Raw genomic sequence first — 12,796 nt, 5'->3', positions numbered from 1 at the left:
AAGCGTTAGCCCAGCAGAATTGGGTTTCCATCTTGGTAACATTAAGAAATGTTAAGTCACGTCATCTTATTGCCAGAGGACTTCAAGGGAGCACATTTTGCTCTCTTGCAATTTAATTGGAAGAGTGAGGGCATTGATTCATTAATAAAGATGCTATTTTCCCCCAGAACTTCTGTTGAAATTAGCATTGGACTAAACTCTTTCATTTCTAGGACTTTAATTTCTCAGTCGGGTAAAAACCTGTTACTTTTAAAAATGTGGTTTACGATACTTAATTTCATCACTTATTCTAGTTGGAGAAAACTTGTTTGGGATAGTTTTCCCAAGGTTTAAACTTGGGGTGGGGGTGGATAGAGGGGTGGGTTTCAACATTGCATCTGTAAATGGACAATTGCAGTGAGCTGGAAGAGTCGGCGTTTGTGCCTGACCGCACAGCAGGAAATCCTGGGGCTGCTTTGACAATAATGCTGTTTCCCTGCGCTTCTGTTCCAGCGTCCTCTCAACAGTTAACACAGAAAAAAAGTTCAGTTGCAACACCAGAAAGTACTGTTCAAAGAACAGGTAAATCTCCTTTGGAAAACAGAATACAGGCGAACTAAACTTTCTCTGTTTGTAGCTGAAGATGCATTTATTTTAATTTTTATTTATTTATTTATTTATTTAATGGTCACTAATATGTTTGGTAGTTTGGGGGTTGTTTTTTTATTTTAATTATTTGTGCTTTTGGGATGGTTTTCGTTTGTTAGATACATTGTGCTTTAGAAGCCTTGTTGGAGATTCACTATGGGATCAACAAATGAAAAAACAAATGAGAAATCCCCGAGGCAGTTTGCGGATGCTCAGTCAGGAGCCGCAGGGCCTGGAGCCGCAGTGACGCGCTGTGTCTGCCTTCTCACGTTTTACCAAGAGCAAATGGGGGTTTTTCTTTTATATGAGACACTTCTGGAAATACTTTCCAAAGCCGAGCTGGGCAGGTCAGTTTGAGAGCTGTAATCTCGTCTTTTCTGTTCAGTTTCTAATGACCCCTCCGCAGGGTCCCGAGGGGCAGCCCTGGCAGATGGCTCCTGGTTGTTGCCATCTGTTCTCATGGTGTTTCACCATCAATTCTGCGGGGTTTTAAAAGGCGGCGTTTCTGAGATGAGTAGGGAAGATGGATAGACGTGGACCTGCACATGGGAGTGCCGCTCTCCATCCATTTGCCATCTCTAATATGAGTGGCAGTAGAGCTGTCAGAAAGGAGAAATTGTGCCAGCTTATTCTTTAAGCTCCCACCAGAAGGTGTTCGTGCCACCTGTGACGTTACATCCCACCCGCGGCCCCGGTGCCGACGTGCCCATACTGGGGATAACTCACATTATCAACTTCCACGGTTGAACATTCTCCCTGTTCAAATTTTAGGTAGGAAGGAAAGTAATTCTTATTTAGCTTAGTCTGTTTTTCCTTTGTTACACTGAAGAGTCTGATGTTCCAATACAAATTTTAAGGGCTATTTACCAGAAGGGGACAAATATTATCTATTTTCTTCCTTTTTTTTTACACCTTTATTCCTTGCGCACACTGACAAACTTTGGCTCCTAATTGATCTGGAAGGCAAAGCCGCGGTGCTGAGCGCTGTCCCGGGGCTGAGCTGGGGCGCGCGGTGGGAGGTGCAGACAGGCCCTCTCAGCACAGCCCCGGCGTTCTGGGGACAGTTCAAAGATGGGCAGCAAAAAGATGAGAGGTGTTACCTGGTGAAAAGGAGAGCTGCTTATTGTCGTGAAGACTCACAGGGAAACCTGCTCTGCATGTGCAAAATCACTGTGAGAGAGGGAGAGGAAGGAGGCAGGTCAGACTTTGTATCAACTCCTGAGAGGCTTTTGCAATTCAGTAGAAGTATAATTTAGCTTCAGAAAATTGTCTTCCTTTGCATTAGAAGATATCGCTGTGAGTTGGGTTGGGTTAAAGCAAAATTTTACATAGATAATAGATACAGATGAGTATTTTTAAGGTTTAAAATTAGTAAAACCAAGAAGTTTTAGAAGTAATAAACAGCCTAAAATGCAAGTGTAAAAAGGGAACAGACTCGTTTTCTCTCGTCCCTGCGCCCGTGGGCAGGAGCAGCGCATCCTGCAGCAGTTCAGGGTTTAAATGTCCCCTTGCTTTGCCTTGATAGAAACGATCGATAAGTTTATTCTTCGAACGTAATACATAATGACAAAAATGTGAGATGGCCGTGCCTTGTCAGCAGACTTAAAAATTATCTCTTTCTCTTGTAGAACTTGAAACAAATGCTCCAGTAGTTGCTGGTCAAAGGTAAGGAGATGGTTTGTGTAGACTCGGAGTAGATGTAGCTTCCCTGGGAGGAAATCCCTTTCTCTTTGCTTCATTTGCACAACTTCTGCTACTGCTTTTCATTTTCTCTCTGTCCTGCTGAGGATTCGGGCTGAATGCTTCAGAACACTGCTCAAGTGCAGAACGTGGGGTAACCTTTTCCCCAATCTGTCCTCATGCTTTGGACACTGTTTCCTCTTATCCGTTCAGGCCTGAGTGTTTCACATCAGGGTCTTGATGTTTCCACTGTTCTGAACACAAATCAAAACTAAATCTTCTGTGTTTGCTTGTTGACACTTTGCAGAAACCTGATAGGAAAGCCAGGCAGAAACTTCATCTTGTCCCAGTTAAGACATTAAGTAATTAAGAGATCAGTTTCAAATGGTTGGGTTCTGTCAGAAGAAAATATGGTTTCCAAGATCCTTTTCTGTTAGATTCTAACCCCCCCAGGCATTAAGCTCAGTCTAGGCAGCTGTAGGGACAGACCTTGGCAGGGTTTTTGGTAAGTGTGCTGGCGCGACGGGCCGGTTTTTGATGCCGCCCTCGTCAGTGGGTGATGGGGGTGCAATTAGTCCAGCTGGTTCATCAGGAAACGAGGCAGCGTCGTCTTTTGTAAGGGAAGCAACGCAACACACTTTATCAGATCAGGAGCAGCTCTGAATTGAATCTTTAGCTACATTTACCTTCACACAGATTGGGATCTTTCTGGTTAATATCAAAGATGAACTGAAATGTCCCAAGCTTTTTTTAGGGTAGAATTTTTCTAAAAAGCTGAAGGTTTGACACGTGGCAGACGAGCAGATTCTGCAAATGCAGAGTCCTTGCATGACCCATCTCCAGACGCCTTCAGCACATCAAATTACCATTTCTGTTAGGATTTTTCTGCCCTGATGCGTTTCAGACAAGACTGGAAAGGGTGTGGTGGTGGCTGATACTCGCAGTGTCGGCCCGGAGCTCCCGGAGTTAACGCCACACGCTGCAAACTGGAGAGCAGCCTCGTAACTGCAGAGCACTGCAAGTGTTTGCACTTGGGCCAACTTGATTTCCTCCTGTGGAAGGAGAGAAGTGATGCGTTGGTTCCTTTGAGACAATCCAAACGATGGATTAGTCATTACAATCTGTAAAAATTCCCGGTAAGAACTGAACTTGAGGTGATGGTGCCTGTTTGTTGCCTCCGGTCTCTCTGGTGGCTGCTCCAGCTGCACAGGTGACCAGTTTGTGACCATTTTGGGGGATCTGGTTTGTAGGATCTGGTTTGTAGATCCCCCATGGTGCTGACTTCTGGGGAAACACATTTCAATATTTATTTTATATCTAAGACAATCCGTGTGCTTCAAAATTCTCCTCTACTGTGTGTTTCCTTGCTTGGCAATGTGTGTCTCTCCTGTAGTTGACAAATTGTGTTTGATTACACGTATCTGTTACTTAAATCTACAACCATTGGTCGTGGTTGTTCCTCAGAGCAGGACTCTGCGGTTGCGTCTGTCACGCACAGTCTGCTCTGGCTGTTCTCGCTCAGTTCTGCTTGAGGAGCCTTTCCTGACCTCTTGCAAGTATCACCCAAAGGCCTTCAAATGAGTTTCCTTTCTCCTTTTCCATTGTCAGCAGAACAATTTATTTGATTAGGTACTTAGCTTTGAATGCACAGGAGATAAGTTTAGCTTAATCTTCAGAAACCACATAGTGATTGGAAATTATCTGGCATTAATGCGTTAAGGAGAAAACACCCAAACCCCAGGATGAGTTTGCAGGGTTAAGAGTGATAAAACAAAAGAGGAGTTTAATTACAAAACGCAGCGCAGCGCTCCATTCCTTATCTCAGTGACAAGAAACACGGATTTCCACACTACCTACAATTATTTTTTATAGCAGAAAAAGCTTTCTGTTATTATAAAAAATAAAACATATTTTAACTTCAAGTTTTAAAGCTTGGGGAGTTTTAAATAAGCATTAAGCTTTTTAATATGTGAAGGAATCACTTGGGTCGGTGGAGTGAGCCTTGGCAGTAAATCCAGCAGTGGCGCACTCACCGAATGGTCGCGAATGCCCTTGTGTTCATGTGCAATTTCAGCTCTGTGTTCGTACTGTAGCAGTCTCTAATGTAACTTGTTTGCTTTTCCTAGACTTCAGTAATGGTGGCACCTGTGGAAAGCAGAGCAAACAATTTATAATGCATCTAATTTGTTGGTCTTCTCATTTTGAAAATATTCTCTTTGAGGACTTCTCAGTTCTGTATCCTCTGATAATTTTTCATAGAAACGGACTGTACTCTGGCTTACTCAGGTCATTCTTCATCTGATAAACCTTCTGGTATCTCTAGCATTTCATATCTTCAGTGCTAATAGTCCGGAACTGGTACCTGTGTCGGTCCATCCTCCAGCTTGTCTGAGTTGCATAGAAAAACCTAATTCTTCTTACACTTCATCAGAAATATTTTGTCCCACTTTATTAGTAATGAGACAAAAGAGAATTGTGAAAAGTCTAAAACTCCAAATAGAAGAAATTCAAGAACAGAGGATTCTGCCGCTTCACAGGAAACTGTAGAGAACGGGCAGCGCAAGAGATCGTCCCGACCAGCGTCCGCGTCCGGCACCGCAAAAGGTAAAACGCGCACCCGCCGCGTCCTGGAGAGGGCAGGAGGTACCGACCCTCCCCGGGCCGTAGCCCTAACGCTGCTGCACAGCTCCTGCGCGCTGGGTGCTGCTCGCTCTAGTTCCAATGCTTTAGACACAGGTCGGTGTGGAAGTGTTTACTGACATCAGTAAATCTTGTGTGAATTTCCCACTGTTCGATTTGTGGAACTCGTTGTCTGCAGGACTCATCACCGTAGTGTTCTGCAAGCTTGCCTAGGTGAATTCTCTTGCCAGATATGTTGCCATTAAAAGGACTGTACTCCACTAAAAGGGACTTTTTTTGTGTTTCCCGAAGCCTGAAAGACACGAGACAAACGCTAAAGTCTTCCCCAGTGCACGGTCGGCTCTCGCAAAGCCGAACGCTGAGGTTCAGGTGCGCTCAGACACACAGCCCCGGCTGTTCTTGCCAAGAACACGTGAAATCCAAAAATCACACATATTAACCGTGGCATTAGCAGTTGCTGACGTGCCTTATTTCTACACAGGTTGCAGTCTTTAACAGAGGATGCAGCATTTGTGTGATAAATGCGGTGATGACCGGGGCGCACGGTGCGCAGGGTCGTTCTGCGCTCCCGAAGCTGTGTCCGCTCCTTGTGTTTAAGGGTCATTTAATTCAGGTGGACAAAAGTTGTGCGAGAGGGTAGAGACTGTCAAGAGGCAACATTCCACCAATATTTTAAAAATAACATACAGAACAAAGAGGTATTAATATAAAATTATTATAAAAGGAAGTCAAGTTGAATTCAGCAACCATTTTCCATACTGAAGATACTAGAGTTTGCTGTCAAGAATATTTGCATTTTAAGAGTTCCAGAGAAGACTTCCAGCTATACGTAATTGTGCAATGACTCTTGAAGATTACACGGAGGGACCTAAATGTTCTGCACTTCTGTGGCTGCTGAATTTAGTTAAATTTAACTTCTTGTGGCAGGATTGTGCAGAGGAATCTAAGTCTGTGTTGTAAAAATAACTTTCATGGTTGTGAAGAAAAGTTTGAACAATGTGAAGCCAATGTAAAACCGATTTGGTGATACCTCCCTGAGCTTGAGGGGATCTGAACCCATGACCTGCCCACACACTGTCATGGATAAACCTAAAGATGACAACCAGTGGCACGTCAGATTCTGAAAATGTGGGAACGCAAAATTACATCAAATTTGAATAATACCAGAACTCACTTAGAGGTTTTGCACTGACTGTGTTATTCGTTTACCTCTGTAAGTAGAATCGCTGTTTTTAAAACGTGCATCCGAAACTGCGGCAGAATCGCAGGGTTTTGTGTGCAAACGAAGGTCCCACAGCGCGGCGCCCGGGGCCAGGAGACGAGAGCAGGACAGGACTGCGGTGGAGGGGCTGGGGAGCGGCGAGTGAGGGAGCGAACAGGCTTCGCCACTTGTGCCTGCTCTGGTTTACGTGTTTATTAGTGACTTGTAGCTCAAGAAAGCACATCTGGTTTGTGTGCTCCTGGCCTGGAGGCTGATTAAAGTCATTATAAAAATGGCAATTAGGAAAAACAGGAGAGGGAGCTGCTGGTACTGCTCCTGACGGACTGGGACTGGGACTGGGACTGGGACTGGGACTAGGACTGGGACTGGGACTAGGACTGGGACTGGACTGGGACAGGGGCAGGGGCTGAGACTGGGCCAGGGGCTGGGACTGGGACTGGGACTAGGACAGGGCCCGGGCCTGGGCCTGGGACTGGGCCTGGGCGTGGGACTGGGCCTGGGACTGGGCCTGGGCCTGGGACAGGGACAGGGACTGGGATTGAGACAGGGACTGGGTCTGGGACTGGGCCTGGGACAGGGGCTGGGAACTGGGCCTGGGACTGGGCCTGGGACAGGGACAGGGACTGGGACTGAGACAGGGGCTGGGACTGGGCCTGGGACTGGGACTGGGCCTGGGACAGGGACTGGGCCTGGGACAGGGACTGGGCCTGGGACTGGGACTGGGCCTGGGACTGCGACTGCGACTGGGCCTGAGCGTGGGACTGGGCCTGGGACAGGGCCTGGGACTGGGCCTGGGACAGGGACAGGGATTGAGACAGGGGCTGGGCCTGGGCCTGGGCCAGTGCCGGCTCAGCTCTCGCCGCTGCCCCAGGACGAGTCGCAGCGTTTGCTGCCCAGAGGCGGCTCCGGTGACTGGAAGTCGTGTCTGTTGAGCCGTTTCTCTCCCGAGAACCGGTGCTGTGTTGGTGTTTTCATTTTTTGGAGTACCTTTCCAGCAAGGGCTGTTTCAGCATTTCCTATAGCTTCGAGTTTGTTGAATTTTGAAACGTCGATTATTTTTTTAACACGACGTTTAGCAGCTTGTACCGTTGCTTTTCTACTTTTAGATGTCTTGGAAATTTTTTCCCTTTTGACTCTTAAAATACACACGGCTAGAATAGCTTTTGGAAAATACTGCAAAGAGCCAAAGATCCATTGCCAACATTTAAAATCACATTTAAAAAATAATCTAAAGATGCAAATACCCTTGGTCCTTACTCTTTGTTGTTGTTTTGGAACGGAAACTTAGTGCCTTGGTAAGTGCACTGACAATGGCATCTGCTTTCGCTGCAGCTTCTGCGCGTGCTCTGGTTGTTCTGCTCCAGCGCTGTGTATTTTGTATCTTTCTGCATTTTTCTGTGAATCATAATGTCCGCTGGAGAGACTCGTTTTCTTGTTTCTGACTCTCCACGGACTCAAACTGCTCGGTGCTGAACTCGTGTGCCAGGCTCCAAAACACCTTCCTGGGGGGGTTTACAACCATCTCCCCGTTCGGGTCTGGCGGGGGCGGTTTGTGCCGCAGCGGCTCCCTCCGGGAGAACAGGTTAAACACACCTTTTGGGGTCAGGTCGGTTCTGTTAGAGCTCGGTGGAGTGGGGGCGGCTGCGCGGCGTGGGCGCTGCTGCGGCGGGGCCTGTCGCCCGGTGGCTCCGGCGCGGGCGCTGCTGCGGCGGGGCCCGTCGCCCGGTGGCTCCGGCGCGGGCGCTGCTGCGGCGGGGCCCGTCGCCTGGTGGCTCCGGCGCGGTCCGCGCGGGACGCAGGGGCAGCGCGGGCGCTGTGCGCCACGGCGTTACCGACCCCCTATCCACGCTTGTTCTCTTCTCTTGATTTCAGAAACGAGTGCCAGTGCAATGCAGTCAAAAAGAAGAAAATCCAAGTAAATTACTGCATGGAAACATGAGACTTGTAAATGAGTGTGAATTTACCGATAGCAATTTTGAGCTGTGATTTTTCTTTTTTTTAAATAAAATTCTGTACAGTAAGTCATTTTAATATTATACTGTTCTCAATAAATGATTTTTTTTCTAAAAAACTGATAAATAGATATAAAAACCGAGTTCTTCTAAACCCCCCTGGATTTACGCAGTGAAGTCCAGGGTTAGCACATTAGGTTAATGTGTTTGTACGAAATGGAAGGGGAGGGGATGACAATTGTAAATTTGTTTGTTTCCACTTTTCATAAAGGAATTAGAGTACAGGGTTGTCATTTTTAGGTATTAAATAACGTATTGTGCTGTTGTTTAAGTACTGTATGTGAATAGCAGTAAGAGGGTTTATAAACAGACCCGATCTTGTTTGGAAATGTAAATAATTCTATTATATAGTAGATTTGATGTATTTGTTGTAGAAATGGACCAGTGAAACAAGAAATAAATTTAAGGGTTTGTATAATGTGGAATCCCTCGTGCTCTAAATAAATGCTATTGTCCCGTAATTTGGGTTGTATTATTATTAGCAGCAACAACAGCGTTATTCCAAACAGGAAGACTGGAGGGATTATTTAGAGCTCTAGGCCTGCAAGCTCCTTATATGGAGCTTTAGAAAGGAATTTGTTTAACCACAAACGAATTAACCGATGCAGCTGTTCTTGCTTTGCAAGACAAACAGGGCCCAGGCCGCCCTGCCCCCGGCTGCGCGCGGTGGAGCCGCGAGCGCCCGCTGGCCGCACGCACCACGGCCGGGAATGGCGGCGGGAGCGGGGCCGGGGGGCTGTGACACCCTGGGAGACGCGGTGGCTGTGGCGAGTTGCTCTGATAACCGCGCTGCTGTCGGAAGGGACGGGCTGGGTGTGCTGGATCACTGCATCACTGAATCCCAGGATCTCAGGGCTTGGAAGGGCCCTGGAAAGCTCATCCAGTGCAATCCCCCATGGAGCAGGAACACCCAGATGAGGTTACACAGGAAGGTGTCCAGGCGGGTTGGAATGTCTGCACAGAAGGAGACTCCACAACCTCCCTGGGCAGCCTGGGCCAGGCTCTGCCACCCTCACCGGGAACAAGTTTCTTCTCAAATTCAAGTGGAACCTCCTGTGTTCCAGTTTGCACCCATTGCCCCTTGTCCTGTCACTGGTTGTCACCAGAAGAGCCTGGCTCCATCCTCCTGACACTCACCCTTTCCATCTTGATCCCCATGAATGAGTCCCCCCTCAGTGTCCTCTTGTCCAGCTCCAGAGCCCCAGCTCCCTCAGCCTTTCCTCACACGGGAGATGCTCCACTCCCTTCAGCATCTTGGTGGCTGCGCTGGACTCTCTCCAGCAGTTCCCTGTCCTGCTGGAACTGAGGGGCCACAACTGGACACAAGATTCCAGGTGTGGTCTCCCCAGGGCAGAGCAGAGGGGCAGGAGAACCTCTCTGACCTACTGACCACCCCCTTCTAACCCACCCCAGGTACCATTGGCTTCCTGGTCACAAGGGCCCAGTGCTGCCCGGCAAAGGGGTCACGTCTGCTCCGGGAAACTTGCACAGGGAGAAACGGAGGAGCCAGGAGCTTCTGATTTCTTGCTGCTTTCTGCACAAATAGACACTTTCACCTTTTTTTTTTTTTCTTATGGTTTATTTTTAAAATGTATTTACATCTGTAGCAAAAGGCTGGTTGAACCGTCACCTTTTATAATGCATGAATGACCTATTTGTGCATGAGGTGACAAACCCTGAGCAAGGCTGACGTGTGTCCTCCCTGCCGGGTTCGGGTGCTCGGTGCGGGTGTTGGGCCGGGGCCGCTGCCCCCGTTCTCCAAACACCTGCCCTCTGGCTGCTCACACTCCCCATACATCGGGGGGTAGTGTATGAAGGTGGTTTCCACAAAAACTATCTACTCCTTTAGGATTATAGATCCATACATACACATTGATACATGCTTATATGTATGTCTGTATGTGCTCCCACACTAAGTACAGTCACTAGGAAGCAGTCTCTGGAGTGACCCTTTTTACTGCTTCCATTCTCCACGTTGCATTTCTTAACCCTCATCTTGTCCAGCTCACAAAAACGGTTTCATCCCACGTGTCTGTCTGTGCTCAGGACAGGGCGGGATCGTCCCACGCGGGCAGAGGCTGCGCTGGGGCCGGAGCCGCCCCACGCGGGGCTGTGTCCACGTCCTGCCCGCTCAGCGCCCAGGGCCCAGCCGCACCCCGACATCGCCCTGCCCAGCGGACTCGCTGCTGCTGTTGCTGCTCAGGCCAGCTGGGAAGTTTTGGAGAATAAGGAGCTGGACGAAGTCCACAAAACTAGAAGGTTGTCGTCACGGGTGAGGGCTGCGTACCAATAAACTCAAGGACGAGAGAGAGTGCACTCGGGTTTGCCAAAAACACACTATGGGAAGCAGATGAGCTTGAGACTCAGTGTCTACAGGGACCTGGACCTTGGGAAAGGACAGATGCAAGATCCTACACCTGGGCAGGAGCCCCGGAGGGAGCGGAGGACCCAGGGACTGGTGCCCAAGTGGTGCACTGGGCAGCGGCCGGCTGGGGAGCTGCGCGGCAGTCAGAGCAAGCTAAGCCTGGCTTAAGGCAGCGAGGAGGGTGGCTGTGCCAGGCTGGGCCAGCGCGAGTGTAGCCAGTGGGTGAGGGAAGAGATTGTTCCCCTTCTTTTGGCACTTGTGAGACCACATCTGGAATATTATCCCCTGGTTTCCACACCCCCCCACACACAAGGGAGATGTTGATGAGGTAGAGGGGACACGGCAAAGGGCCACCAAGATGGCCAGGGGCTGGGAACACCTGGCCAAAGGGGAGAGGTTGAGGGAGATGGGCTTCATCACCCTTTCAGGTACTGGAGGAGATGGAGCCGGGCTCTGCGGAGGTGGGTGCTGGGACGGGGGAACAGCCCCAGGATAAGTGGGAAGAGGAGGCTCCCCCAGGGGCAGCCGGACACCGGACCGGGGCGTGGAGGGGTCTCTGGAGATTTTCACGAACTGGCTGTACAACACGGTCAGAACTCGGTATTTACCCTGCGGCGAGCAGGAGCTTGGACCAAAGATCTCCTGAGGTCCCTCCCAGCCCCAGTCACCCTGTGCTTTGTCTCCTGCTGCGACTTCAGTTTTCCCATGAGCTTTATCTAAGCTCATTCTCGCCTATTTTTTCCTCCCCGATATCTAACCTGACGATTCCTTGGCGTGCTTCTCCCAGCAGCTGCGGCACCACGGCAGCAACCCGGCGCCCCCTTGCTCTGACCTGACCTGGGCCAGCCCCATCCCGCCCTGCCCAGAGCAGGTTGCTCATGGCTGTGTCCACTCATCATCTCCAAGGATGGAAACTCCGCAGCCTCACTGGGCAACCTGCTCCTGTGGTCAACCACCCTCCCAGCAAAAAGGCATTTTCTTACGTGTAAGTAGAATTTCATCTCTTTTTCAGCTCGGTTTGTGCCTCTCCTCCCGCCCCGGGCTGAGAGCAGCCCGGCTGTGTCCTGCGCTCCCCCAGGTGTGCGCACCCATGGACGGGATCCCCGGAGCGTCCCACTCGCGGCCTCTCCTCATGTCAGATGCTCCGAGCCCCGAATCGCCCCGGGGCAGCAGCGGCCTCAGCCAGGGACGGTAGGAACGTACCGGGCTGTTGTGTGCTCGGAGAAACAGCTGCTGCTGTGGATTCGGGCTGATGCGAACGCCCCTTTCTCAGGGCAATCGGCATCTGCTTTGGCCCTTGATCAGCTACTGAGTTTCAGGGTTTGGTAATGGGGAGAGAAAAAAAAATCCCCTCAAAGGACCCAGCCCGCACCATCCCCTCTCCTGTGCACCCTTGTCTTCAAGGGCGACTTTTCCCTATTGACTTGACTCTGTTACTTAGCATTGACTTGTAAAAGCTTATTTAAAAAACCAAAGCTTTTTGCAACCTGGTTTACTCACAGACTTTAGAGGAATACACATAAAATAGCATTTAAATATTTTTTTTTTATTTCTTGTGTTCTTTCTTTATATTAGATTTTTTTTCAGTCAAAAGACAGCTTTACAACCTAACGACCAAAACCAGGTTACACACGCACAGGCACACTACGAACATACTCCAGGCAGTCGTGTCCTTCAGCCTGTTGACACACGGCAAATGTTCCAACAGTGTCCTACAAGAAGCAGACGCCCTTCCTTGACTGACCTTGCTCACACCAAGTTAACACGTAACACACAAAAGGACATTTTTTGTCAGCTTTGAGTTTCAGACGAGCTGTCGGTCCTACAGCACAGGTGATGGAGGAAAACTGGGGGCTTGTCTTTCCTCTTCTCCAAAGCGCGGTGCGGAGGGGGCGACCGAGCGGCTGCGTGGGCAGCGGGGCCTCCCCAGCGCCCCGGCTGCTCTGCCGGGCGCATGGTGATGTTCTCCGGTGCACCTTAGTGCAGGCTTAAGGCAACCTCTTCAACCAACAGCACTTCCTTGGCCTTTCTCTTGCAAGCAAACAGCAGCTATGAACGCGCCGTCCTGGAGAAGTGCTGGTGCTCGTGCTGCGCTGCTGCTGGCTCTCCACACACAAACTGGTGGGGAACTGGGGTTTAGGCTGAGCTTCTCGAAGCTGCTTAGGAGATTGAGCATCTGAAATGCTAAATGCTTTTTAACTAAAATGTTTAAAAATGCTTTTTAGGGCATTGTTTCTGTGAGGCTTCTCT

The 12,796-nt window shown here is 49.4% G+C and overlaps 1 protein-coding gene across 4 annotated transcripts in view; it reads left to right on the top strand.

Moving 5' to 3' along the window:
• Positions 1 to 8,642, top strand: part of NCOA6 (nuclear receptor coactivator 6) — a 47,993-nt gene extending 39,351 nt beyond the window's left edge. For all 4 annotated transcript variants that reach the window (XM_082065608.1, XM_082065607.1, XM_082065605.1 and 1 more), the window contains 4 exons: positions 493 to 561; positions 2,256 to 2,292; positions 4,763 to 4,911; positions 8,042 to 8,642. In XM_082065608.1, the coding sequence (XP_081921734.1) occupies positions 493 to 561; positions 2,256 to 2,292; positions 4,763 to 4,911; positions 8,042 to 8,088 (302 nt within the window). In that variant the 3' untranslated portion in view covers positions 8,089 to 8,642. The remainder of the gene's footprint in view (positions 1 to 492; positions 562 to 2,255; positions 2,293 to 4,762; positions 4,912 to 8,041) is intronic.
• The last annotated feature ends 4,154 nt before the right edge of the window (positions 8,643 to 12,796 follow it).

Source organism: Streptopelia decaocto, assembly GCF_964273445.1.
Source record: "Streptopelia decaocto genome assembly, chromosome: 14".
Classification (NCBI taxonomy): domain Eukaryota; kingdom Metazoa; phylum Chordata; class Aves; order Columbiformes; family Columbidae; genus Streptopelia; species Streptopelia decaocto.
The sequence above is the reverse complement of the archived record's forward strand: the minus strand, read 5'-3'. Positions and strand labels throughout refer to the sequence as shown.